Source organism: Lepidochelys kempii, chromosome 5 (genome assembly GCF_965140285.1).
Source record: "Lepidochelys kempii isolate rLepKem1 chromosome 5, rLepKem1.hap1, whole genome shotgun sequence".
Lineage (NCBI taxonomy): Eukaryota > Metazoa > Chordata > Testudines > Cheloniidae > Lepidochelys > Lepidochelys kempii.
This window is the reverse complement of record NC_136384.1, coordinates 114753948-114781689: the sequence shown is the minus strand read 5'-3', so window position 1 is coordinate 114781689 and position 27742 is coordinate 114753948. Positions and strand designations below refer to the sequence as shown.

Here is a 27742-nt window from a genome sequence, read left to right as displayed (position 1 = left end):
ACACACAACATGGTATTAAATTCACCAGAGAAAAAACAAGCAAGAAGAGCTGCCAGCAGGAAGAAAGAAAAAAATGAGAAAGGAGCCTAGTCAGAAAGTGAAAACATATATGGTAACAACAACAGTGGCATATTCTCCACTCAGTGTGCATGCTTAAATCCATCTATCAGTACAACTGTCTTGGAATCAAGAAAGAAAATCTATTGTATTCCCAATATGTGCACCATTATCAACTTTTGATTTGTTACTCATTTTTGGAGGTGGATAATAAATCTGTTGAATTTAAGAGCATTGAGGGCCCAGTTTTGCAGAGTGGCAATTGTTCTCATTCCTATTAAATTCAATAGGAATTGAGGGAATTCACTGCCTTCCACGAGGTGCTTGACAACCCATAGGAATGAGCCTTATTTACACAATTACTTGGAATGGGACTAAAAGGAGGCTGAAGAAAATATGACCTAATCCAACTGCTGTTGCAGTCAGTGGGAATCTTTCCATTGACTTAAATGGACGTTAGATTGCACTTACAAAGAAGAAATTTGTTTCTGAAAGTGGAAGGGGAGAAAAGGGCATTATGGAGAATATGCAGGGAGGAGATGGCTTGCCAAGAAGATTGCAGGAATATATAGGAAACAGGGCATCAAACTTAGAGGTGGAGTGTAAAAGAAGTGTTGGAAGATCCAAAACTAGATGATGTCATACAAAAGGATTTGATTAACTGTGGAGTTTCCAAGGACCTGGTTCAACACAGACTGGAATGCAGATGGAAGACCCAAAGATCCAACCCCACATAGCTGGGACTAAGGCTAGAAGAAGAGATGGTTTGTCAGGACCCAGGCTTGTGACTATGTTCTGATAGACCATCTAAAAAAACCGCTGAATACACACACTCAGCATAAGGAAAACAACATGCTGCTCACGCATACTTAGCTATTTTTGTTATTTTATGTCTCCATTTCCTGACCAGTTCCCCCCAAACTGAGCAAAGCACACACTGAAAACTATGTACAGTAATTTTCCAGTTCTGAACATCACTCCATTACTCCTGATTATACTGGACCAGGACTCAAAAGGGAAGGAAAGAAGTACCGTACCCACCAAGGGCATGTGGAGTATGCTGGCCCTCACTCCACAGTTTGCCCCCTCCTCCCATGAATGGATTAACATTGAAAAAAATAGAAGACTGTTCCATGGAGGGAAAACTCAAATCTGTTTTAAGCACAATGACAGTCTTTTGCCATATGTATATGCAGTACCTAGCACAAAGAGGTCCTGGTCTGGGCTTGTCTACACTACCCACCGGATCAGCGGGGGTCGATTTATCGCATCTAGTCTAGACACGATAAATCGACTGCTGAGTGCATTCCCGTCGACTCCAGTACTCCACCAGAACGAGGAGAGCTAGCAGAGTCAACGGGAGAGCGTCAGCTGTCGACTTACCGCAGTGAAGACATCACAGTAAGTAGATCTAAATATGTCGACTTCGGCTACGCTATTCACATAGCTGAACTTGCGAGATCGACCCTGCATGGTAGTGTAGACAATCCCTTACTACTGCAATACAAATAGATAACAACCCCAGGTGTTTTTACACAAGAAGAGGGAGCTAATTTTGACTATGATGTTTGGGTTACTTACAACATTTTAGGAAATAATTGAAATTTCTTTTGCTTTCTGTTCTTTGGTATGGGTAAGAAGAGATGCCCTAGAAGGTACAAGCTTCTCTGTAACTCCCATTACTGTAGCATGGGCATCTGAGGACCATTCATTAATGTATTCTCATAAAATCCCTGTGAGGTAGGGAAGTACTATTCCCCCATTTTACAAATGGGAAACTGAGGCACAAAGAAACTAACGGACATCTTTTAAGGTATTTAGGTGCCTAAAGTTGCAGATAGGTATCTAAGCCCAGAGCCTCAAAGGTATTTAGAAACCTAACTCCCACTAAAGTGCCTAAATGCCTTTAAGGATCTGGGGTCTAGTGGGATTTGCAAAGGCACCTAGATCTCTAACTCCCATCCTAGGGTGTCTCTATGCATGGTTAGAAGCCTAAATACCTTTAAAAATCTGGCCCTGAGTGACTTGCCCAGGGTCACACTGCAGGTCAGCAGCAAAGCAGGGGTGTCCCAGGTGCTGGTGGGTGCGGAAGGGGGTCTGGTTCTTCAGCCTGCCGCCCCTTGTAGCTGTCCAGAGCGCAAGGCAGCTGGGCGAGGCCGGAGGGAAGACGCGGGGGGCGAGGGGCTGCGTGTGAGACGGGGGGACTCCCGCTCCCCCGAGGCCTCCCGCAGAAGATGGGTGTATCGATCGGCGGAGCCTCCGCACCTGCTCCCTCTCTCGCCCGGCAAGAATAGGGCGGCCAGCCGAGCCCGCCCCACTCACAGGAGTTCACCGCCCGCTGGTCGCTAACGAGGCGGCTGGGCTGCAGCCGGCTGGCGAGATCGGGGGGCGGATGCAGGAAAGCGGGGCATTTTGCAAGCGTGGCACCTTGTTGTCCAGCTCCCCTGCTCTGTGTCCTACCTTCTAGGAGCAGATCTTCGCCCCCCGGGGCCACTAGTTTGCTGGCGGGACTGAGAAACGCCCTGTGTCTCCAGGACCAGCTGCAGTGGGCGAGAGACAGAGTCCCGGCCCGGCCCTGCCCCTCCTCACCACCCTTCCCGGGGACGTTAACGGGGTGGGAGCAAACATATGGTCTGCCCCCCCGGGGGGGGGGAGCGGAATCACGTCCCTTTTCGTGGTGCCTGGTTACCGAAAGGTGAAAACTGCGCCTGAGTGGCCGCGATCCTTGCCCCGCGTGGGGCTGCACGGGCATTTGGGGAGAAAGAACCAGCCTTGCCCCAAACGCGTGGCAATGATGGGACCTGCCCCGGGGGGGGGGGGGGGCAGGCGGGGAGACGAGGGTGGATGCGGGCGTTTCCTTCGCTCTCAGCCCACAGGCAGCCGGGGTTTGGGCAGGGGACGTTGCTTCTGCTTGCCGTGGCTAGCTAGGGGCGAGGAGAGCGAACACGCGTCTCTGGCTCGTGGCGTTAACATATTTCGCTGCAGCGTTTAAAAGAAGAGCGAGCGAGCGAGACCAGGGCAGGGACAAGAACGACCCGCTGTCCTGAGGTGCACCCCAGCTCTTGTGCTGCGAGGAGAGAGAGCCCCAGGGCGCCCCTCCTTAGCAGCCGCCTCCAGGAATGACTTCAGCTGTCTGTGGACAGGGAGGGGGGGTTGTTCATACATACGCGCGGCTTTGGGAGTGTTTTACTAAAGGAAAACCATCAATCACTGGAGGACTGTGGCAGGGATAGCGTGACTTGAGAAGGGGCTGTGTGTGTGTGTCTCTCTCTCTCTCTCTCTGTGTTGCTGAACTCCTTGCTCTGGACACAAGTGCAGCCACTGTGTGGTGACGATTTTGAAGAGCCAGGCATTTCCTGTAGTCAGATGGCAGCTTGAATCACAGTTCCCCACCCTTCACTTGCCTCTGCTTGGTTGTTTCTTTCTTTCTTTTTTTTCTTCTTCTTGGTCTGGGCGGGGGAGGGGGGTTTCTATCTTACTTTGTTTCTGATTGGTTAAGCAGCTCTCCTTTTCATGTGTGATTACTAGAAACACTTTAAATGCTGCTTTCTCTCCCCCCCGCCCCCAAGTCCTAAACGGTGCACCCAGTACAAGCTGTTTTGACAATTCATAAGTTTTTTGCTTAAAAAAAAAAAACAACAACAAAAAGCCCATGATAAAGCATTATGAGGTTGCAAGGGTAAGTGTACTTTTTTTATTACAAATTTTCTTGCTTTGGAGAAGCATGGTTGGTGAGGGGAACTCTTATTTAGCTCTGATTCAAATGGCCGGGCGGAGGGGGCTTTTTCTTTTCTTTTCTTTTCAGGAGCTGTTCTAGTGGGACACTTATTCTGCTTCTGTAGGGAGGGGCGGGGAGAGAAAAGAACCGGATAAACCGTCTACCTGAATTCAGATGCACCTGGAATCGATGGCTGACTGAATACAACCTGATGATTGGACCCTTTGTGTGTGTGGATGATCAAGATACTATTGCTCAAAAAGAACAATGGCTTCATCACCCATTCAAACATTTCTCCACTCTTGCCTGCAGCGCACATCCGGGTCTTTTTGTTTTCCCTTTCTCCCCCCATAATTGACACTTCTTCATCAGATGAAACTGTCCCCTCAAAGGCACTTTCCCTTAACCATATGATGCGCCACTTCTGTCATGCTCAACTGTGAAGGGGTGGGGCAACGGAAGTATTTAAAACGGCATGGGATACTAATTAAAGTCTCTTCCTCCCAGCCTCTCTGCCCTTTAAGACCAGGAGGAATGTATTTGAGGTGATGGCACCTGCTGCTTTCATGAGACATTTTCTAAAACGCATGCCCCAGCAAAAAGATACGATTTTAGAATGTCTTTCTCTCCCCATCGGATTTTTAACTGTATCAATCTCGCTTGAAAAAACAAAACAAAACGTGTTTTGAGTGCATTTCAGTCATGGGATGGAGTTGCTCTTTTAACAGTCTCAGGCTATTCCCGTGGGGGGGGGGGGGGGGGACGACGACTGTGATTAGCAGTTTACACAACAGCTGTTTGGAGGAAGGGGTAGATGGAAATTATCTACAAAAGGAACCCTGCCTTTTTAAAATTGGCACGGTTACTTTAGCAGCGCCCTTGAATGTTGAAATTATGTCTCAAGGCTACAAAGGTGGCCATAAGGCTCCTGTAGTTAGAAAGTAGTTCAGACAACACACCAGATATTGAAGCCTGCAAGTACTGTAAATATATCGGTGAGTATTTACCCTTGCTTTAGCTGTGTGAAGCAGGAACGGGTCGCATTAATTTTATTTTTTATGAACAAGTTACTTCTAGCCACCCACTGTAACCACTCTTGAAGGCATTCCTGGACACTTGAAGTAACTTTTCTAATGTTATGGTATTTAAATGGGTTAGGGGTTGGTTGGTTTTTTCCTATGGACATTGTGGTAAGTAACTTTCATGGACTTGTTCTGACAGCTGCAGAAACTAATTAAATGCTAATTAATTTCACCCTCACTTGAAAGTGATGCAGAGAATTGTCATCCTCAAATAATTGTTTCTGTTAATATCTTTAGACTATTAGCTACTACTGAAAGTGATCAAAATGTTTATCTAATTTAAACCAGGTAAATAAGGGACAAAACAGGCACTGAAGTTTGCAAAGAGACATTGTAAAGAAAAAAAATGTAAACCACTATTTTCCCCCAAGATTACTTCAGTTTAAAGAAGAACTGTTGTTTAATAAAGTAAACGCTGCCCCTTTTGGGGCAGTAAATAGTAGCTGCATACATTAATAGCATTAGTTTAAGTAGATTATGCAATAACTCAACATTGTTTGCTTAGTTCAGACATTTTTATTTGCTCCCAGGAATTGCATAAATATTTGATTGTTGCTCGAAGGAAGCTAATATTCAGAAAAATAGGATTGGGTCAGAATGTTCAGTTAAATATGCCCATACAGTGAAACATCTGGCAATCTGTTGGATACTTGGGGTATGTCTACATTTCAGAAAAAAGACCCACAGCATTGAGTCTCACAGCCTAAGAGAACTGACTCAGACTCACTGGGCTCACACTACAGGGCTACAAATAGCAATGTAGATGTTTGGGCGCAGCCTGGAGCCCGGGCTCTGAGACACCTCTGCCCCCTGGCCAGGTCTCAGAGCCCAGACTCTAGCCTGAGCTGCAACATCTACACTGCTATTTTTAGCCCCATAGCACAAGCCTGAACCAGTTGACCCAGGCTCTGAGACTCATTGCCATGTGTCTTTTTCTGTAGTGTACATGTACCCCAAAGAGTCCGATTCCAAGCTCACTGAAGTCAAGGGAAAAAGATTCCACCTGACTTCTATGGGCTATGGTTCGGGCCCCTAATAGATCTAATAGAGGTATTTTCTTTTGCCAGTTTTCTGTTGGCAGAATGGTTATATCTCCCTAGCAGTCTGGGCCCAACTCAATTTTAAGTATTGCTTTCCTTTTTTACAGCATCCACAGGGACTATGATGGATGTTATAAGCATTTATACTTCTCTATGTAACTTACACATATGGATTCACCAGCATCTTTTTTCCCATTATTAGTTGAGTACTTTAAAAAAAAAAATCTTTTCTAAGACACTATATAGAGAGGTAGGCAGTTATCTAAGAAGGACAGAAAAAGTACCAAAATTATATAGAAATAAACAGCTTCTGTAGATATTCATTAAATGCATAAATTAACTCTTAGTAGATACAGGTAAGGGTCACAGGTAAGCCTATTTCCTCATCATCACTCCAGGTAGGAAGTTCATAAAATTTGGTGGATGTTTTCAGTCTAGTGTCTACCTATGTGGTTACAGTCAACTTTCCAATGAGCTGGTCCTTCTAGAATGCCTGTTCAAATCTGACCAGTTCTGTCAGTGTGATGTCACGGTGGAACAAAATTGATGTTCTTACTAGATGCACAAGGCAATACAAAGACCCTAGTACACATACTTGGTCTTCTACTAGTGTTAGCACAAAGGTGGAGATCATGGTTTCTGGGGATTGTGTGTACTGGTTGGAGTGCCCTCTACCAGCAGGCTGTAATATCATTAATACCGCCTTTGACTGTGTGATTTATTGTGTCAGTGTGAATGTTGTTGGGGCTGAGGTTTTCTGGGGGCAGAAAAAAGGTAGGTCATCTCTTGACATAGCAATGTATTGTGATGGAATATACAGACTCCACCCAAGTCAGAAAAGGGTTAATGGCGGCTCTATCAGCCCTGCCCCATGACACCTGAGACAGGGAGAACGGACCTTGAGCTCTCAATGTGGGAGAAGGCTGGTGGGGTCCAGGAACCCTGGAAGATTGAAGCCTACTAGGGCCTTCCTGAGGAAAAGGCGCAGTTAAGGTTTCTTTGTGTTTCTTTTGGACTTTGGTTACCTGGGCAGAAGTGGAACCTTTATGGGACTTAGTTGGAGAGCTAAGTTGCCTCCACTACCATCCAGGTTGGGTTGGATCAGCTGAAGACTGAGAGAAACTCAGGCAGAGCCACTCCTATGTTGATCCATGTCATGAAGTGGCATACTGGAAGGGTGTATGGCCACAGTATGCTGCTATTTTGGAGTTAGGAAGTAGAAGTGAGGGGCAACAATGAAAAGCAAACAGTCTTCCACCTTGTGTAATCTGAGTCCTACTAGTCTGAACTCACTGTTGAACCTTTAAAATCTGGGAGTTTATAGTACATCAAATTTAAACCAAACTGCAAATAAAGGGCTCCTGAATGACAAGTACAATTCATCATGACAGTAGATGAGAAATCCGATGGGGATTATCTTCCATAATAATGGATAAGACTCCAATTCACTGAACAATTTAATGGTGGGGGGGAACTTACGTTCTCCTGGCTGTTACGTAATATTTAGAACAAATTCTGTGTGCTCATCAAAACACAATGTATAGTAGCATTCTGAAGAGTGCCCACAGGAGTTTTCATTCAGAAATACTGAAAATTAGAAGGGAATTGTGAACGTAATATTCATGGTGACGTGTGTGATATCATGCGGAGGCAGGTGATGAACAACTCACCCACAGATCTTTCAGCTGCAGAGTAAGGTATAGTTCAAAGATCTACTGATGTGTTTGAGCAAGTTATGTAGTTTTTATTTTATACACTTCACCAAGACTAAGATAAGTATATTTGACATGCATGTGAATGTCAGAATGCAGAAAGTGAGAATTCAGAGGCAATAGAGAGGACAATACAAACACATGCACTGGGAAACTATTGAAGATTTAGAAAGAGAGGGAATTTCCCTGGGCCCCTCTACCTAAAAATCTCTAAATATACAGGTTGATTCTTTCCCTTTGGATTTAATGTAATCCATTTTAATGTATGTTTATCGGGTCCATAGAACAGCAAGATTAACAACACTGAAATTGTTGTTAATGTTAACAATTAAAATGTGAAGGTGCATATGCCAATACTATTCTTAGTATATGTTAAAAATACACAAAGGACATGGAATATTTACTCTATGGAAGAAAAAGCTAATAAGCAGACAGTTTCATATATAAGAGACTTATGAGACCAGTTAAACTGCATCCTTCACCTTAAACAATACAATTTTTCATTCATTTCATCTTGAAGGGTTATTACTCTGAAATAATTATACATTGAGACATTTAAGGGGAATAAGCAAGGCATGGATGCTTTCAGATCTAAAAATGCATTTCTAATACATTTTTGGTTCTTGATTTATTACACCTTTCAAGGTTACATTTTACAATGACCTATCCATAATCAAAGATTAATTTCATATCAAAATAGCACAATAACTAATTTGTTGCACTCTATCTTTTATTAGACTCCCGCACTCTATGCCAAAAAACTCTGAAAGTGTATGAATCAGAGTTTGAAATGTGACTCTGTTTTCACTTGCTACTAATATCCATTTGTAAAAATGTACAAGAATCTGTTATTAGCAGTTTTTACGGAAGGAAATGCTGTAATGTTCCTAATGTTCTTCTTACATCATGACAAACATTTTAAAATGAATCAGGCCCTGAGTCAGTAATATACTTCAGTATATGCCTACTTTTACGCTTAAAAGTACATTTAAAATGAAGCATGTACTTCAGTATCTTATTTTACTTAGGAGTAGAGAAAAAGCAAATGCCCTACTTTCTGCTTAGAAGATAGTTCAAAGAGAGCTAGATAAAGCAATACTTTTCTATTTTGATCTGAATATTATTACTATTTAAAAAGCGGTTTGGGCACTGATCCTGCTAAGATTTTTTCCATGTGTTTGAAGTCAATGGGATTACGCACATGCTTAAAATTAAGTACATGCTAAAGTCTTTGTTGGGCCTTGCAGAGAAAGTACTATGATTTCTTTCTATATATTCTTGCCCCTGTTGTAATTCTGTGTGTATTACATGGAGTGTTTGAATACAAATGCATGTGCACACACACTTTAGATTGTTTGATAGTTCAATATAGATAACCAGAACATTGGCCAAACCGGACAGTCTCTACACAAAAGAATAAATGGACACAAATCTGACATCAGGAATCATAATATTCAAAAACTGGTAGGAGAACACTTCAACCTCCCTGGCCACTCAGTAAAAGATTTAAGGGTGGCAATTTTGCAACAGAAAAGTTTCAGAAACAGACTCCAAGGAGAAACTGCTGAGCTTGAATTAATATGCAAACTAGATACCATTAACTTGGGTTTGACTAGAGACTGGGAATGGCTGGGTCATTACACATATTGAATCTATTTCCCTAAATTAAGTATCCTCAAACCTTCTTGTCAACTGTCTAAATGGGCCATCTTGATTACCACTACAAAAGATTTTTTTTTCTCCTGCTGATAATAGCTCATCTTAATTAATTAGCCTCTTACAGTTTGTACGGCAACTTCCACCTTCTGTGTGTGTGCGCGCGCACACACTTTGGATTGTTTGATAGATATATCTTCTTACTATATGTCCCATTCTATGCATCTGATGAAGTGGGCTGTAGCCCACAAAAGCTTATGCTCTAATAAATTTGTTAGTCTTTAAGGTGCCACAAGTACTCCCGTTATTTTAACCAGAAGTATGAAATTCTGCATAGCCCTTTGATTTAAGTTAGTCTATGAATTATACAGAATCCACCAGAGCCTGCTACTTACACAGATTGCATATTATCCCAGTTATAGTGGCTTTTTAGTTAGTAAGGTCTTGTCTACACTTGAAACTTAATCTGGACTAAGGTAGGGTATGAAATGAAATCATAATAGCAATTCCTGAATAACTTAATGTGTGGATGCTCTTATTCTGGTATAATTATCTTGATTTGGTTTAATCCACTTTCAAAATAAACTAAACCAGAATTGGGAGACAGGCCAGTCCTTGCCTACAGACAGCCCCGCAACCTGAAGCAAATACTCACCAACAACCACCTACCACACAACAGAACCACTAACCCAGGAACTTATCCTTGCAACAAAGCCCGTTGCCAATTGTGCCCACATATCTATTCAGGGGACACCATCACAGGGCCTAATAACATCAGCCACACTATCAGAGGCTCGTATACCTGCACATCCACCAATGTGATATATGCCATCATGTGCCAGCAATGCCCCTCTGCCATGTATATTGGTCAGACTGGACAGTCTCTACGTAAAAGAATAAATGGACACAAATCAGATGTCAAGAATTATAACATTCATAAACCAGTTGGAGAACACTTCAATCTCTCTGGTCACGCAATCACAGACATGAAGGTCGCTATCTTAAAACAAAAAAACTTCAAATCCAGACTCCAGCGAGAAACTGCTGAATTGGAATTCATTTGCAAATTGGATACTATTAATTTAGGCTTAAATAGAGACTGGGAGTGGCTAAGTCATTATGCAAGGTAGCCTATTCCCTCTTGTTTTTTCCTACCCCTCCCCCCAGATGTTCTGGTTTAACTTGGACTTAAACTTGGAGAGTGGTCAGTTTTGAAGGGGTTTTACCAGCAGGAGAGTGAGTTTGTGTGTGTATGGGGGTGGAGGGGATGTGAGAAAACCTGGATTTGTGCTGGAAATGGCCCACCTTAATTATGCACATTATAGGGAGAATGGTCACTTTGGATGAGCTATTACCAGCAGGATAGTGAGTTTGTGTGTCTGGTTTTTGGGAGGAGGGTGAGGGGGTGAGAGAACCTGGATTTGTGCAGGAAATGGCCCAACTTTATTATCATGCACATTGTGTAAAGAGTTGTCACTTTGGATGGGCTATCACCAGCAGGAGAGTGAATCTGTGCGGGGGGGTGGAGGGTGAGAAAACCTGGATTTGTGCTGGAAATGGCCCACCTGGTGATCACTTTAGATAAGCTATTACCAGCTGGACAGTGGGGTGGGAGGAGGTATTTTTTCATATTCTCTGTGTATATATAAAGTCTGCTACAGTTTCCACGGCATGCATCCGATGAAGTGAGCTGTAGCTCACGAAAGCTCATGCTCAAATAAATTGGTTAGTCTCTAAGGTGCCACAAGTACTCCTTTTCTTTTTGCGAATACAGACTAACACGGCTGTTACTCTTAAACCAGAATGAAGCACTCTTATTCTGGAATAAGACTGTTTACTCTTGGAGTTATTATGAAATAGCTATTCTTCAATAATTCCCTGCATAGAGAAGCCTTCAGAAGTCATTTTAAGTCTAAAGACTTTAAAAAGCTCTCTTCCCCACCACCCTCTCTGTCTCTCTCTTTTCACATGGCAATTCTGATATCAAAAGATCAATGCTTTGAATTTCACACCTCCGCGCTCCCTTGACGCTAGCTGAATGGATACCTCTTAAGCAGAATTTATATTAAAACTGTGCCAGTTAGGCAGCAATTATTGTCCTTCACCACCATTAGGCTAAAGTGGCTCCCTGGAAGCTGGCCTAATACGAGTTATGTCTATACTCTGATTTTATTTTTTTTAGACCCATAATATGGTTAAGTTTCACAGTGATAAAGATGTCAGACTTGTCTACACTATAGCTTTACCAATACAGATGAATCCATTAGGAATTATAGAGAAGACCAAAAAATATTAATATTAATGTCTAAGGAAGGCCTTTTTCTATTTTTCCTGCAATGGAGTCTGAACTTCAGGGCCTGGACTAAGGCTAGTTATTCTCTCGGGGCCTGATTCTGCCACCTTACTCCTGATGAGTACTTGGTCACATGCATAGTCAGTCCCAGTGACTACTGGGCCTATGGTCTGTGAGTAAGTACTAATTTATAAATTAGAAGAATAGCAAAATTAGACATTCAGGCTTTTGCCAGAGTGGGTAGAGTTAGACAGCACTGGATTATTTTGGGGAGGGTGGGTAGTCTAGTTTAAAGCTATGTATTTGGTTTATACACTATGCACAGCTCTGAGTGCATTCTGAGAAGTTATCAAAATGTTCATGAAATAAGGGTGCACTACTGCATAAAGCTATAAAATATCTGTTTGGATAGGTGTATCTTGAAAAACAGAATAAGGGTGACTAAAACTTGACTGGTCCCCTTATCCTAGACCAATGCTCCATTTCCAGTTACGGGTTTTGTTTTAAAATGAGTGGCCATTAGATTTCACATTAAATTGAACATGAACTGATGGGGCTTTGTATCCCACAGTGCACTGTGTTGTTCAAAGGATGCAGAATATGAAACAGATGGCTCAGGAAGCCCAGGAGAAAGACCTGCTGGGCCCTTTCTGGTGTCACCTTAAAGCCAGAGAGGATGGGTAAGTGCATTTGTTTTAAAAGTATATTTTAAAGGACATGAACATTTGTTCATTAATTTCTCAGCCTTAACACACCATTCAGGAAGGTCAGAAGTTAAGGGTTTTGCAGCGGTGAGTGCTCAGCCACAATAGGAGATACGGTGTACAAAGACAGACAGATATTCTGTACATGTGTCTATTCTAAAGCAATGTGCAGGCTAAAATTACTTAAAGTAGTGTATTCCTTACTAGTGAATTAAAGAAGGTAAGTTTCATTGGAAAAGGTAAACAAACAACTGCCTGGAGGTGTTTAGTACAACTATACTGCATAGTAATAACTTTTGATCAACAGACGAGTTGTAGATAAGCACAGAATATCTTTAGACCGTCACTTTATGAAAAAATCAGTAAGCAATGGCCCAATCCTGCAACTCTTAATCATGGAAATAATCTGTTCTACCAGATGAAGGATCCATTTAGTTTTCACATCAAAATAGCTCTAAGCATGTTTGAAAAAGACCGAAGGCTAGCATGCATTGTATACTAGTGTGTATTAGACTCAGAGTTCATTCTTTACTAAATAAATCTAGTTTTCCAGGTACCACACTCACTATTTTGTATTACAGAATTTGGCGCATTAACAGTCAATGCTTATACCTAATTTGTACCAGTATACAAATATTCCAAAGAATTAATGTACTCTAAAACTTGTCTGCCTGCTTATTCTAAAATAATTATTTTTTTTCTTGGAGCTCAATATTGTACCCACTTAAATTCATGCTCAACTTTACTCACATGGGTAGTCCCAATGTTTTGGGGCCCATAATTAGTGAAAGTAAAGCACACTCCAAAAAGTGATTCTAACAAAAGCAAAATTCATATGGTCTTTATATTCAGAGTGCATTGAGAGAACCATTTTCTAATAATCATACAATAATTACAAAAAGCCAGTGTCTCAGATTGGGGAATGCAACATTTAATTCCAAAAGCAAACATACACATTTATATATTGACCACAGAAATGAATCTAAAATAGCATCATTTAAAAATACTCGGACAGATAGTTTGCGGCTTATCAGCCTATATTAGCTGCTATTCTGAGTTTTCTTTAACCAACATCATTGCTAAGTTGTCTGATAAAACAAACAGTGCAACTACATGTCTTAGCACCATTTTATTTTTATTCAGTTCTGAAGTATAAAACACCACTTTATAGTACATTTATCTCAGAGCTTTGGGATACTAATGCACTTATGTTTTGTAACACCATTTTTAACAGGTATCTATTACTTTGAAAATGAATCTTTAACCTATTCCTGCTGAATGCCTTTCCTGGCACCAGTTTCTTGTTTCCATGTTCTCTGTTTTAGGAAAATCCTCTAAAATGTTATGTACTTTAAAAAAAAATAAAAAGAGGAAGAAGCATGCAAAATCCTCTTGAACTCATTTTACTTGTGATTTTTGAATAGCTTTCAAATTAGAATGATTTTCCCAGATTTTTATAGGCTTGCCCAATCCAGCTGTATATTTTATATGCTAATCTAAATTCTATTTTTGTTCCCCTTGGGGTTTTAAGTGATTATAATTGTTGCTCTTCAAAAGCCAAACAGATGATGATTGCTGCTTCAGGAATATACCAAAAGAAACTGGCTTTCATTAAACCTGCTCATCCACTTCATAATTATCTCCATTTTGTCTCGCTAAGAAGCAGGAAAATGGCAAGTACAGTTCATTGAAGCCAGTTCAGTTATTTAAACATCACTTTATTGCGCTAACAGGAGAGTGTTAAAGCGGGAGGATTTTTTTAGAAGTTTTAAACTTTCAAACACTAAAAGGTAGCCAGTGACCTAGTGGTGTTGCCGTCTAGGACACCAGGGCCTCTGACTCAGCTTGGAATCTAATGCTGTAGGCTGATGAAAGAAGAGTCCATTGTAGCTATGATGTACTCTTGGCCTCTGAAGAGGGGTTAGGCCAGTTCTAGTGGATGAAATGGAGAGTGGATTGACAGCTGTTTTCTAGGAAATCTGCTTGCCTGTCGTCTATGCTGGAAGTATGTTGTTACAATAAGAAGACTTGTGTGGGGTGGAGGGAGGAGAGAAGGGGAGAAGAGAAAGCAGGCATATGGCTAGAGATTAAACAAAATGATAGCAGTTTTAGAGAATAGAATTCATCCTCTGAGTGTCAATTCTCAGTCTAAAAGTTTACAGTCATATAAACCAAGAGGTCTGTATAAAATGTTTCAGTAAAACAGAGATCTTAAATCCGGTGTCTAAAAAAATCCATGGATACCTACAAAAAATGTGCGGTGAAATTAAATATTTGAGGAGGAGGAGGAATAGACATCATGGAGCCTATCAAACCTAAATACTACAGAGCTTTACATTACAAATATGGGAACTCTCAGGGTACATACCCTTACTGAAGTACATAAGCAGGTCTCAAGGTGACAGCTGCATGGATTTTGGCCCCTTCTATAATACAGTTTTTTTGACTTGCAAATATTTGCACCCTCTTTTCAGAGCATTAACATTCATAATGCAAGGAAAACATATGTTCTCTCTATCTACCTCTTCCCCAAAAGTGGGCTCCTATGGCTGTGCCAATGAGTTAATCAGGAATACACAGAAAATCACAAATTAACATGGATTTGCACTTTTTATTTTATTTATTTGGGTTTTAAATAAGAAGACACCTATCTAAGGCTTTAGGTGCCCTAACTCATTAATGCTGCTGGGGCTTTCTTGTATTAAAGTAGTCATTGCAGCAGGAACTCAGCCAGCCACCTTCAGGAACTCCACTCCTTCCTCAGTCTAGGAAGCACATCCTCATCCCTCTCCAAAAACCCTCTCAAACTGGTGTCTTTTGCAGCATGCCCAGAAGGTCACCAAATCAGGGATATTTAAGAAAAAAGGAGGGTAGGGGAGAAACAAGAGGCCTGGCGCCCTCACTCAGAATACCCTGCCAGCTGTCCCTTCTTTTATAATAAGGGGGATCCAGTTCTAGGACCTCTGATGACCACAGCTCTGTCGGCGTGGCATGCGAAGATGGTCTCTCCCTTAGGTCAGCTAATCCTATGCCATAATCAACACTTTAAACTCCACGCAGAGATCAATAGGCATCAAGTGCAGATCCTGGAGTGCTGATGTCTTAATAACAGCAAGATGCCCCATTCACTAAGCAAGTAGCTATGTTCTGCACCATTTTTACTCTCCAAATGGCTTTAAGGCATAGCCCCATACAAAGCATACTGCAGGTGTTTAATCTTGCTAACTGACATGATCAACAGTGGCAAGGTGTGCATCCAAAAGGAAAGACTGCAACAGGTAGATGTTGAAAAATCCTAGCCGCATGTAGAGGATGGAAAAGCTGATTGGGTTACTGTTGTAATATGATCAAATAGGTATAAAATCACCCACTAAGTTGAAAATTGGATGTTGTCCCTCTATCAAAGGACTGATATTACATCTACCATCTCTTCTGACAGCTTCTCCCAACCCATCATCACCTCCCCAACCTTGTCTGGTTTGAGTTTCATCCAACTCTCTCTCACCTAGACTCCAATCTCAACTAGACATTAGCTGAAATGCTGAACTGCAATATCTGAGTTAAATGAGAGGGCTACATACAGTTAGGGTCATCAACATACTGAGAACGCTGTACCCCATGTCTAACATGTACATGTTGGAACAGAAGTTACCATGGTGCGTACACACACACCACCTGCGAGCTCTTTAAGAAGAGAAGCAATTGTCCACAACTATCCAGTGACATCTGAGAAAAGAATGACGCCACTAAACAGACTCTGTATCTAATCTCACGGGTCTGCAGGAGAGTCAGCGTCTTATGATCAGTGATATCAAAGGCAGGTGACAGATGTAATGCCATCAGCATTACACCTGGACTTCATCCATCACCAGGAGGAGATCACGAGCCAATGCAGTCTCTGTGCCAAAGCCACATCTATATTCAGACTGAGAACCATTAAGAAGATGGAAGGCATCTAGATAGAGTTCATTTTCTTGCACCAACCTTTTCTACAGTCTTGGCCAAGAAAGGAAGGTGAGATACAGGCTGATAATTAACTGATTACTCAAGAAAGCATCACTTGATGCTGACAAAGGCTGCACTAATGCTTCTTTAAAAGTAATAAGCAGCCTGACTTCTAAGAGGAATTCACAATCTCTACAATGAAGGAACCCAGTACCTCCTCATTGGCCTTCACCAGCCAGGAAGGACATGGATCTAAAGCACAGGTTCTGGGACAAAGTTCTCTCAACACCTCCATGAGCATCATCAACTGAAATTCTAGCAGAGTTGATGAGGCCCTTGCTCTGCCATCACAGAAGTAGACAGCCCATCTCTAATCAATCTTGTCTACAAAACAAGCAGCTTCTTTACAAAGGGAGAGACTCAGATCAACTACCGAGCTCAAAAAAAATCTGAATTTACCAGCCTGAAACAAATCTGCTGTCTAAGACTTTGCAGATGCTATGGTGGAGGAGAATAACTTTTTCTTTACCTTCTGTACAGCCACAGTCATGACATAAGAGATTTTTAAAATATGTATGCTGCAACCAATCAACTTATCATAAGATGTCCACCACAGGGGCTCTAGCAGCCTCCCCTCTCGCTTCATTTGACACAGATAATGCATGAACCAGGGTAACCTGTGAGAACAAAGCCAGCAGAGAGTACCTAGGTACCCGCATTAATGGTGGAGTACAAAGTCCAACCCAACCATCAAGGGAGTTGTCTGTCAGTGGAACAAGATTCTCCATCAGAGATCTCCTTGATCTTTCTGGTACCATTAATCTCCCTTGCTACAGATTAAGATGATTACTACTTGTCCTGACTTCAGTGGACATGCAGAACAATTGATGGCCTTCTTCCTTAGCCCTTAGCATAATTGAAGATTACCAGGTCTCCTCTCCCTCCCCCCCACAGTCCTCTTTTTTTCAAGGTTAAACATACCCAGTTTTTTTAATTGTTGCTCATAGGCCAGGTTTTCTAAACGTTTCATTATTTTTGAGCCATTTCTGGACTTTCTCCAATTTTTCCACATCTTTCCTAAAGTGTGGTGCCCAGAACTGGAAACTGTATTCCAGCTGAGGCCTCACTAGTACCAAGGAGTGCAGGACAATAACCTCCTGTGTCTTATATACAACACTCCAGTTAATACACCCCAGAATATGAGCCTTTTTCACAGCTGCATCACATCGTTGACTCATATTCAATTTGTGATCCACTATAACCTTCAGATCCTTCTCACCAGTACTACTGCCTAGCCACTTATACCCCATTCTGTGATGGAGTATTTCATTTTTCCTTTCTAAGGATAGTTCTTTTCACTTGTCTGTATTGAATTTCATCTTGTTTACCTCAGACCAATTCTCCAATCTGTCACTCATTTTGAATTCTAATCCAGTCCTCCAAAGTGAAAACAACCCCTCCCAGTTTGGTATGATCCACAAATTTTATAAGCATACTTTCCATTTCATTAACCAAGTCACTAATGAAAATAATGTCATGCTAGCATGAATTTTTCCAAAATGCACACACAATAAACATGAACAGAATGCTATGCAAGAACCTACAGTAACAGTAAAATATTTGGTCATAATTATGAATAAAATCTCATTTCTCAACAAGATGGGCAGCTAATTAAAAATGGAAAGCAACTTTAATTTGCTTATGGCTTTGCCACTATTTGTTTTCAGTTCTCTTTATATTTATATATCTTAAGCCAATTTTGCTCCGTTCTTGCTTGCTTGATTAGGATTTGGAAAAAAGTTATTTAATTTATTCAAGCAGAAATCCATAAATTTTAAAAATCATTCTTACAGTTCCAGGAAGAAAAACAAGCTCATTGCAATATTGTAATGAAGAAATTTGTTAAAGGTGATTCTACAAGATATATGAATATTTAACTGAAGTTAGACAATCTACTGGGAAAAGTTGTTTTAGAAAATAGAGTAGCCTTATTAACTGTGTGAAACCAACAGTTTGGATGATGGTGAAAAAAGCAATTAGATTGCACAGGGGGAAAAAGGTCTAAAACTGGCACTGTCAGGGTTAGATAATGAGAACATTTAAAAGGATTTTTTGTACGTCTGAAATCTAAAGGCATAGCGAGAAGAAAAAGATGTTTTGTAGTACATTGTGTCAAAGTAATTCATGGAAAATGTCTGTTACTGCTCCAAACAATTTATACTTTAACACCATTTATGTTGTAAGGCACCTGATTTACGTTTACAAAAGTTGACACTTCAGAACCTCAATAATATTTGATTTCTCATATGCCAGTGAAAAAGACAAATTGAAGAAGGATTCATTCATACTACACTTTTGTGTAGTCGATTCAAAGATCTTGGAGAAAATTTTATTTGTTTAAAATCATATGTGTAAAATTAAAAAAGGTATGATTTTTTTTGGTGGTCAGTTAAATGAATTGGTAACATTTGACGAACACTATGCATAGCTTGGGCTAGTTGCTGTGCAAGCTTTGTACAGCTGTTCAAACTCCACTCGTTACGGACTGGAGCCCCAAGTTCCTAAAGACTTATGCATGTGTTTAACTTTATGCAGTGTGAATAGTTCCAGTGACCTCAAATTGTGGCAAACTGGCTGGAGCTGCAGAGAAACGTCCACTAACGACTGTGATGACAAAGTAGTTCACTGGAGGCCTAGCCAGGCTTCAAGTGTACATTCCAGAAGTTTGGAGTTTAGGGCGGTATGTCAATGAACCAGCAAGTCTCCCATCTTCCTCAGATATTCAAATGATACCATGCTGCTAATGATGTACAATAGATTCCTTTCTTCAATATACGAAAACCATATATAGTCTACACTTTTTTCCTTAATCTGCCATTCCAAACATAGAAAACATAATTATTCCAAGTAGACAATCCTACAGAAGAGGTAGACTGCATGTACATCCTATTATACAGTGGATTACCACATTAATTTGCATAGTTATTACATTGTAGACTTTTTAGCTCTGAACCACCCTATCAGAAATAGAAAAGTCCAACAAAGTATTAACCTGTTTGAACATACTAAAGAAACAGGGGGAAATGTATCCTTATTAAAAATGTTTACCATTAACTGTTTCCTTAATGCTTCCTCTAACACATAGAGGCATGTGCACACTACCCCATTCTCATTCCATCTTTGTGGAAAGATCATGACAAGATTTTTGGAGCATCTAGCTAATGACATCCAAGTGATCCTGTAACCTGAACTGTAGCTTTCTCATGCCCTCTTGCCCACCATAAGTCGGGGGAGATACTAGGGTCCCGATCCATGAAGGTACTTAAGCACCTAAACCCAAGACTTAGGCACCTAAATCCCAGTTTTGGCTCCTCTATAATCCACAAAACTCCTATCAAAGTTTTCACTTGAAAAGTTCCCTTGGCACCTAAGTTCCTGCCTCTGGTCACGGTCACTGCCTCTGGTCACGGTCACGTGCACCTCTAGGTGTCCGAATGCTTATCTCCCGTCTACACCGAGTGATCCATGAACCAGGGAAGACTTTTTTTTTTTTCCCCTTCTATCTCACACATGGGGCCTAATCAGGATGGTGTGTTCAGAGGTTCTCTACCATATCAAGTCCAGCTGGAGGAGGAGCTGGTGGTAGTGGCAGGGGTGGCCAGTTTATAACTTTTAGCACAGTGGTTAGAGCACTCACCTGGGATATGGGAGAGTCAGGTACCTACTTTGACCCAAAGACTGAAATAGTCACTGGGGCAGAGAGAGAGAGAATGATTCTGTAGTCTGGTGGGTAGGACACCCACCTGCGAGGTGGGAGACTCAGGGTTGTCCATGCCTTTTGCTCCAATCACTCTTTTGTTACTTATCTACAGTGGAACAGCATCAGCAAGAGAGACTGACAGAGCCCCACATTAGAATATCCCACAGTTCAGTGATTAGAGTACCCTCTTGAGAGAGAGGATTTTAAGAGGGGGTTTCCCTTCTCCCCAGTCTGGCAAAAGGGGAAATGGAAGCTGGGTCTCCCACCTCCCAGATGAGTGCTCTAATCACTGGGCTAAAAGTTATATCACCTCCTCTTTCTCTGGCTCTTAGGCAGATGCCTAACTCATTTCCACAAGAAACTACTTAGGTGCTAAGCTATCTGACTCAAGGAGATAGGTTCCCATTTGTGGATCTGTAGGCAAAGTTAGGTGCCTGTCTTTGAGAGGGACAAGGCTTAGTAGACGCTCCTGTTGTTGGCATTCCCACTGGTTGGCTTAGGCAGCTCCCTGCCTAGCATGTTAGTTTTTGTGGATCACGTTCTAAGATTCCTGTCTCTCCCCATTTGTTGTATAGGGAGCTTAGGGCCCTAGCTCTGGCTTTGTGAATCACAGTGTTGTTCCTGTGATTTTTCTAGGTGCCTAAGAGCAAGGCACCATGATTCTGAGTATTGCAACACTTAAGTCCTTTTGTGGATCTGGGCCTATGTTTTACAGCTTTAAGGATTAGTTTGGAGAGGAAGAATGGTGTTTTGGTTAAAGCACAGGACTGAAAATCAGAAGATCTGGTAACTGTTCCTGTCTCTAACACAAATTTCTTCTGCTACTTTGAGCCAATCCTCTACCTTCCCTATAACTCAGGTTTTCTCATCTGTAAAACAAGGAATCATTTCACTATAACTCAGGCAAATTATTAGACTTGTTGTTTTGTTGTTAAATATACAGAACCTTGGATGGAAGGTACTTTAAATGTCATATACTTTCATTATAAAATTTAACAGATATAAAGATCTAGAAGCCTAACTGTGACTGAAAGTTGTTTAGGAGAATTTAGTAGGAGTTTTAGCATTAAGGCAAAAGTACTACATAAAGTGGGTTTCTCCTGTTAGGACCTATTTCCAGACCCACTGAATATAAATCCTTAATCACACACATTTTATGATTGTATTTAACTAACGGTTAATAACAGGTCTTATCTTGTAGCCAACTGTCTTACTCACTTCATTATAGTTAGAATCACACCATTGCTGATAATGTCTGAGAATAGCATCTCAAATGAAGAATCTTCAAATCTCCAAGTATATGTTAGTAGTTTTTATTCTCTGCACATGGAGCTGGAGCTCAAGTAGTTATTTACATTTGTGCTACTGAACCAGTGCATTTATATCTACACTTTCACTAGTGATTTTGGGTGCCTTTCTTTTCAGATGCCCAAGCTGAGACACCATAGAGGCCTGATTTTCAGAGGATGGGTCATCAGCTGTCTCAAGTTAGACACCCAAATCACTGGTCAATTGTGAAAATGTAGGATTAAGTGACAGAAAAAAAATCACCATTTTAAATTCAGCTGTGGAGAAATGGCATAATGGCAAAATCACAGAAGTTACTTGAACTCTAGCTTTTTTTCTCAAGAATACTAGCAAATCTTCTGTTTCTTCCTTGATTTATTTCTTCAGACGGGTGTTCTACTTTTATAGAATATAAAATTTTGAAAAAATGTATTTTAAAATATTGACTTGGCTGGTGCAGAAGTTGTTTCTTTCTAGACAGTATCAGATGCACAATTGCCCAAATGTTCAATAGCAGGAAATGTAGTGTCAAAATAGGACATCAGCTGCACCAACGTAGGCCAATAAACTTGTAATAACCTAAACACTTTCTTAGCATCAGCATGGGTGATATTAGCATAATGTTTATTCCAAACATGCAACATTCAAGAACTACAATAGGCTGACCACAAAATTATAGATGGACTCTAACAGTATTCTGAGGATCAAGTTGGGGAACCTTTTAGATAGCTAAATCTGAAAGATAATATATGAGCCAGATCCTGCCTATATACTCATCTCAATGAGAGTTAAGTAGCTCAGAACCTTACAGGATAATTTCTGATCCATGAAACTGAGCTTGCGTGTGAAAGAGAGGCAAAATTTCTTCTGTGCAAAGACACAGCAAGTTCCAGTAGATATTTTAGTGCCAGTGCAAGTCTATTTAATTATTGTTTTTAACGGGCGTGCACATAAATTGTTAAATCATCTGCAGGTAAAGAATTTTCACATGAAAATGTTAAATTCTTGTCTGCGAAGAAAACCAGAGAACTCCTTCCCTATCTGATCCTTACAACTAAAATCCTAGAGATCGATATAAGTGAGGGACAAACATCACCACCAGTGGGAATTGGCTTTTGGAGAACAAGATTTGATCCACATAACTGATCACTGCAAGTAATAATCACTATAGCTTAATTCCACAGTATTTGGAATAGAGGGCCTCTTATGTATAAATGTATGAGTGGAAGGAAAAAAATGCAGCGAAATCCAAAAAGGAAAACTGATAAAAGGTGGAGGATAGGCAGGGAGAAGGAAGAAAGGGTATTTATTGACAGAATGTTACATAAATATATTTAAATTCAGTGTTCCCTTTCAGTAATGGGTATCTGGTTCCACCCATCAAACTAAGCTTATGTTACAGAAAAAGACTGAGGTCACATAACTGCAGTAGTTTCAGTTGAAACTTAAATTCACCTCAAACTCTCACACATCCACATCGATACATAATTATATGCAGACCTTGATTGTGAATCTTAATTTCAAACTGGGTGCATATAGAATCATAGAATATCAGAGTTGGAAGGGACCTCAGGAGATCATCTTGTCCAACCCCCTGCTCAAAGCAGGACCAATCCTCAATTTTTGCCCCAGATGCCTAAATGGCCCCCTCAAGGATTGAACTCACAACCCTGGGTTTAGCAGGCCAATGCTCAAACCACTGAGCTATCCCTCCCCCCTCATCATCTTAATTGAATAAAAACAAAAAAATTCAAGCAGATACCTAAAATGATTTGAAATATGTTCAAACAAGTGGTCTACACAAGGTCAAAAAAAATTCCATCTACTATGCATGTGATCTGATTATCTGAAGATGATCTAATTACTTAGTGTACTAACAGTCCAGACTTCACAGGGACATTTTTTCAATAAAATACTAGTAGCAATAGCCAGTATTTTAGTGCACTACACTGTCAACAAGAAAAATGATGGCAGAATAAAAAAGCTACCTTAGTGTAACATGCACTTTTCCCTCAACAGATTGAATGAAAATATAACACACACATCATACATTTGAAAAAGTAAAATCCATCAGTTAAGTCAATATTTCTATAACTATAATACCATGAGTGGATGTACTAATTACAGTAAGTTTATATCTATCCTGTTTCCTGAGGAAGCCTCTTGGTATGATAGAATTTCACCAAATTCTCCAAGTTGTGACAGTATTTGGCCTAATTCAGTGGGGAGCTTAAAAGCATTATTATTTTTTAGACGGAAAATAGCATAACTTAAAAAAATAAAGTGCTTTAATTTAGGGGTTTTATTGCTTTCTTTTACAAAAGATTATTTCTCCCCATCCCCATACAATGCTTGACTGGACAGGGATTCACTGTACACTTTTATTATTCATCCACCAAATTAAAGAGAGTGATTTTCTAAATGGCGTTCACCCCCTTGCCAGAGCCTGCTGTATCATCCCTGCTAGAAATAATTTATCCATGGGGTCAATTCAAAAATATTTTTAAAAAGTGATTTTGCCCTTTTTAACAAAATGACCACATTGCACCAAGTGTCAGGTATTACAAAAACAAACAAAAGATACTGGCAGATCACCCTAAAGGCTGTTGATCCTATCCTCGTTTCCCCCCCCCTCTAAATTTGTGACTAGACAAATGCTCTGCTACACTATTAATATAGGCAGCATTTTTTTTTCCAGGAAGAAAATATAAATGTTTCCAGCAAAGTGCACCAATATTGAGGTCCCTCCTCTCTCGCTCTCCCCAGACCTAGGTTGGTGCTGCTTTCCTCCTTGGTTATGAGAAAGCATTTCTGTTAAAAGGGGAAAAGAAATTAATGGATTCCATAATACTTCCTTATTTCCTTTCTGCCATCACATGCACCCTTGCTAGACAAAGTTTGTCACAGAATAAAGGCAAATTTTTATGGTGGCCCCTTGTTAAAAATATCAGCATTATACCACCATATTCACTGTTCTGCCCTCCAGTTAGCAAGCCCCAGTGACAGCCTGACAGAGGCCTTTATTGGCCTGCTGACAGTTAAGTTCAGACATTTATCCAATAGTTTATTTTTGTTAGGAAATAAAACCTGCCTAGTTTTAAAACATTATCCAAGAAAAGCATGGGATGATAGACTGGCTAAAATTAGATAATTTCTTGCATCTGGTTTGGCTATTCAGCCCTTTTGAGCACCAACCCACAAAACAGCTAAGTAAATGTACTCACCCCTACCTTATGAAAACGGTTGTGCTCCTGTGCTCTCTGTATGTCCCTTTTAATTGCATTTTCCATAAATGCAATTTAGTTTTTAAATCAAAGCTAAGCTTGGTGGTTGTTTTTTTTTAAAAGGCGTTCCTGCTGAAACAAGGAGGAGCTATGTATTCTAATCTGATGTCATTAGTCAATCAACACACATATGTTAGAAGGGGATTTGCTGGTTACATAGATGGCTTAGTATCTACTCTAGCTCATTTTTCTTGTGACATGCAAATAATTCTGCTAACTCATGAACTATCCTTTTCACTTCCCTTCAGCAAAGAGTTTTGATTAATCTGTGCTCGCAAAAGCATGTTTTTTATCTTCTGCAGGTTGCATTTTTTTTAATACCAGGCGGAGGGTTGTTTTTATTAAGTCACCGTGAATCTTTTTCTTCATCGGAGGTAGGAGGGAGGACTTAAAATTAGCATTGCAGTTTCAGTTGGAACTCAGTCTTTTGCAATAAACTCGGTCTTTAAACTTCGCAGCCAACTAGGTTGTTCAATGACTCAGGGGCATGTGACAAAGCTGGCAAAGAAAAGGTAGCCCCCCCCCGCACCCCCTCAGCTGTCACTTTAAGACAGGTGGCTACTTCTTAATTATTATTAAAGTAACATCCAGTTACAGACGCCTATTTCTCGCTGCCGAAAGCTTTCTAATGACCGTTTACTTTAGTGGTCTATCCGCAACATGCTGCCTGCGCCACCTGAATTTCAATGTCTTAATTTACAGCGCAGATAAAATAGAAAGGAGCTGGATCTGTGCTGCTTTCTGCATTGGGTTGGTCTTATCAAGCGTGAAGTTTGGCGCGTTGCAGACCTATTCAAGTGATTATCTGTTGAGGACCTCTTGAGCCATCTCCATCTCTGCACTGTGCTGATAAGACAGCGGCTTCTCTAGCTGCGGTGTCTCTCTGGGCCTCACTCTTCTTTTGGTACACACTATGGCTTTGTTACCGTGCCCTGGTGCTGTCACTTTCTCGGCCGGGCAAGCGTTTGGTCTCCGCACAAAAGGGGTCGATGGGACCGATTGACTGGCTGGTGTGCCCGGTCCTATTATTTTAAAACTAAACGTGAATTACACAGCACGGGAAAGACAAATCTTCAGCGAGAGAAACTACCTGCAAACAAGAAGCGCCGTGCAGCAGAGACCTGCCTCTTTCTTCCCATTTCCCTGTAGAAACTGCACAAGGTCACAGTCCTGCTCAGGAACAGGCAGACGGTTTACTTACATGATTATTTTATTTAGTCGGATTAAGATTTATCTTTCCTTGCAGAAAGCCAAGTGATCGCTCTTACCTCGTGCTCAAGAAACCGAAACTTACGCTCCCCTTTAACCCTCTCCAGAAAGCCACCACGCACACAAAAACCCCTTCTCTCGCCCTGAGAAAGAGGCTGTAGTAGCATTAAGGCTTTGGGGTTACACACTAGAAGAGAGAAGAAATATAGCAACGTCAGTTGCATTATTTACACTAAGGTGGATTCAGACACAGTTTACAGATCTTAGTATTCTGAATAGGGTCAGGCAAAAACAAAACAAAACTCCCCACCCCGCCAACCCACACAACGCTTAAAGAGCAGGTGTTTTTTTGAAGCAAGCTATACCAGTCTGACGATTTGTTTTAAATGCCTCAAGCTTACGCTTTTTATTATGATAACAGGAGCAAAACCTAAGCTTGCAGTGTAAACACAACCTAAAGAGGGCCTTTTTAGATGAAGGCTTTTTTTTAAAAAAACAAACAACGCATGATTGCCAGCTTACAATTTCACACATGAACAACACTAACTAGGAATTATTTGTCTGAGATAAGAAGTGCCTTCGGGGGGGGGGGGGGGGAAGCCCATAGTAACATTACACGTTTTACTGAGGATTTTTGCTTGGGGATAGGCGTATTTCAGTGTGATGCTCTTTATGGTCGCTGTAAAAAGGGGGGGCGAAAGAAAGGAAAGAGGAAGTTTACTTAACTCCAAAGCAGCATTGTTCCCATATGTTGCTGAATGTGCTCTGTCGCATGGCTCTCAGAAATAGTTTTTGAACGAGAGTGCAGTTGCGCGTTAGGGATCAGGACAAGCCTTAGGAGGGGCTGCTTGTCTCTGTCCATGGTCCTACAACCTGCATTAGTCTTAGTCAGACGGCTAGGGGGTTGTAATGACTCAGGTACGTTAGTATCAAGCTCCCTACAACTTTGTCTAATTTTTGGTCCCATCCGATCCGCTCAGCTCGCTGGAGTGGAGTCGATATCTACCAGTCAGTTAGGATGAAGCGGGTTTTTAAAAAGTTAGCTGGTAAAGTGAATGCATCTCTTTGCTCTGAAGCGTTTAAACAGACCATTTCCTATTTGTTCTTATATCACCCGTACAGTATCCTCCCGTCTTAATCCTAGGATGGGGGTGTTTTCAGCAGCCTTAAAACAAATATGTGGCTAAAAGGGGTTATTTGGCTTTCAAGCCTGCAAAGGCACTGTAAAACTAACACATTTGAACCCAGTGCTGTAGCCAGACACCTCCCCCTCCCCCGCGCGCCCAAAGTAAACAAAGCGACTTTCTACCCAAAAGGTCATCGGCTGCAAGATTGTATGTGGCCGTTTTATATTTATACATAATTTATGGGAAAGCATTTCACTGTTGGGGGAGGGGGGATCTATGAACATTTCCTCTCTCCCCCCCCCCCCCCCGCCATTGCGTACAACCGAGGAGATTGAAGACGAATCAGAGAGGAGAAGGGCCAATGACAAGACACGGACTTTAAGGGCGATTTTCTGCTGAATTTCCCTCCGTACACTGTGTCAACCCACGTGCGTGCCTCATCGGTAGCGATTGTAAGTCTATCGAAAGTGTTAGGGTACGAAGGTGTGGGGTTTATTACCAAGAATTGAGCGCTGATTACCGCTGGGCTCTTCTTGTGTTGAAAAGCGTACTAACCCCAGTCTGACTCGCAGACGTGTTTGGGCATCTGCTTCGGGCAGATTCATTTAATTCCCTGGAAAAGTTGAAAAAGCCACAGTTCTAGTTTCAAATCTCTCATAAGTTTCGGAGTTTTCTTTAAAAAAAACCCCCCAAACCTCCTTTTAATTTAGGATCAGCTATTTATTGACGAGTGAATAGTTATTTTAAAGGGGTTGCTAATACATTAAAGGACTCTACTCAGAGATTTCACTGGGTTTATTTTCTCCCCTACCCCCACCCCCCACGTACTGCTGATATACTGTTGAGGAACGGTGTTAACTGCTAAAAA

At 41.1% G+C, this 27742-nt stretch overlaps 1 protein-coding gene across 6 annotated transcripts in view; it reads left to right on the top strand.

Annotated features, from left to right (window-relative positions):
* The first annotated feature begins 12196 nt into the window (after nt 1-12196).
* Nucleotides 12197-27742, top strand: part of ELAVL2 (ELAV like RNA binding protein 2) — a 161588-nt gene continuing 146042 nt past the window's right edge. For 3 of the 6 annotated variants that reach the window (XM_073345517.2, XM_073345520.2, XM_073345518.2), the window contains exon 1: nt 12207-12238. Coding sequence is in view for 1 of the 6 variants with exons in the window: in XM_073345521.1 (XP_073201622.1) it covers nt 12235-12238 (4 nt within the window). In the remaining 5 variants the exon portion in view is untranslated. Of the gene's footprint in view, nt 12239-27742 lie in introns of all 6 variants that reach the window. The other 3 variants (XM_073345519.2, XM_073345516.2, XM_073345521.1) reach the window with 3 other exon arrangements.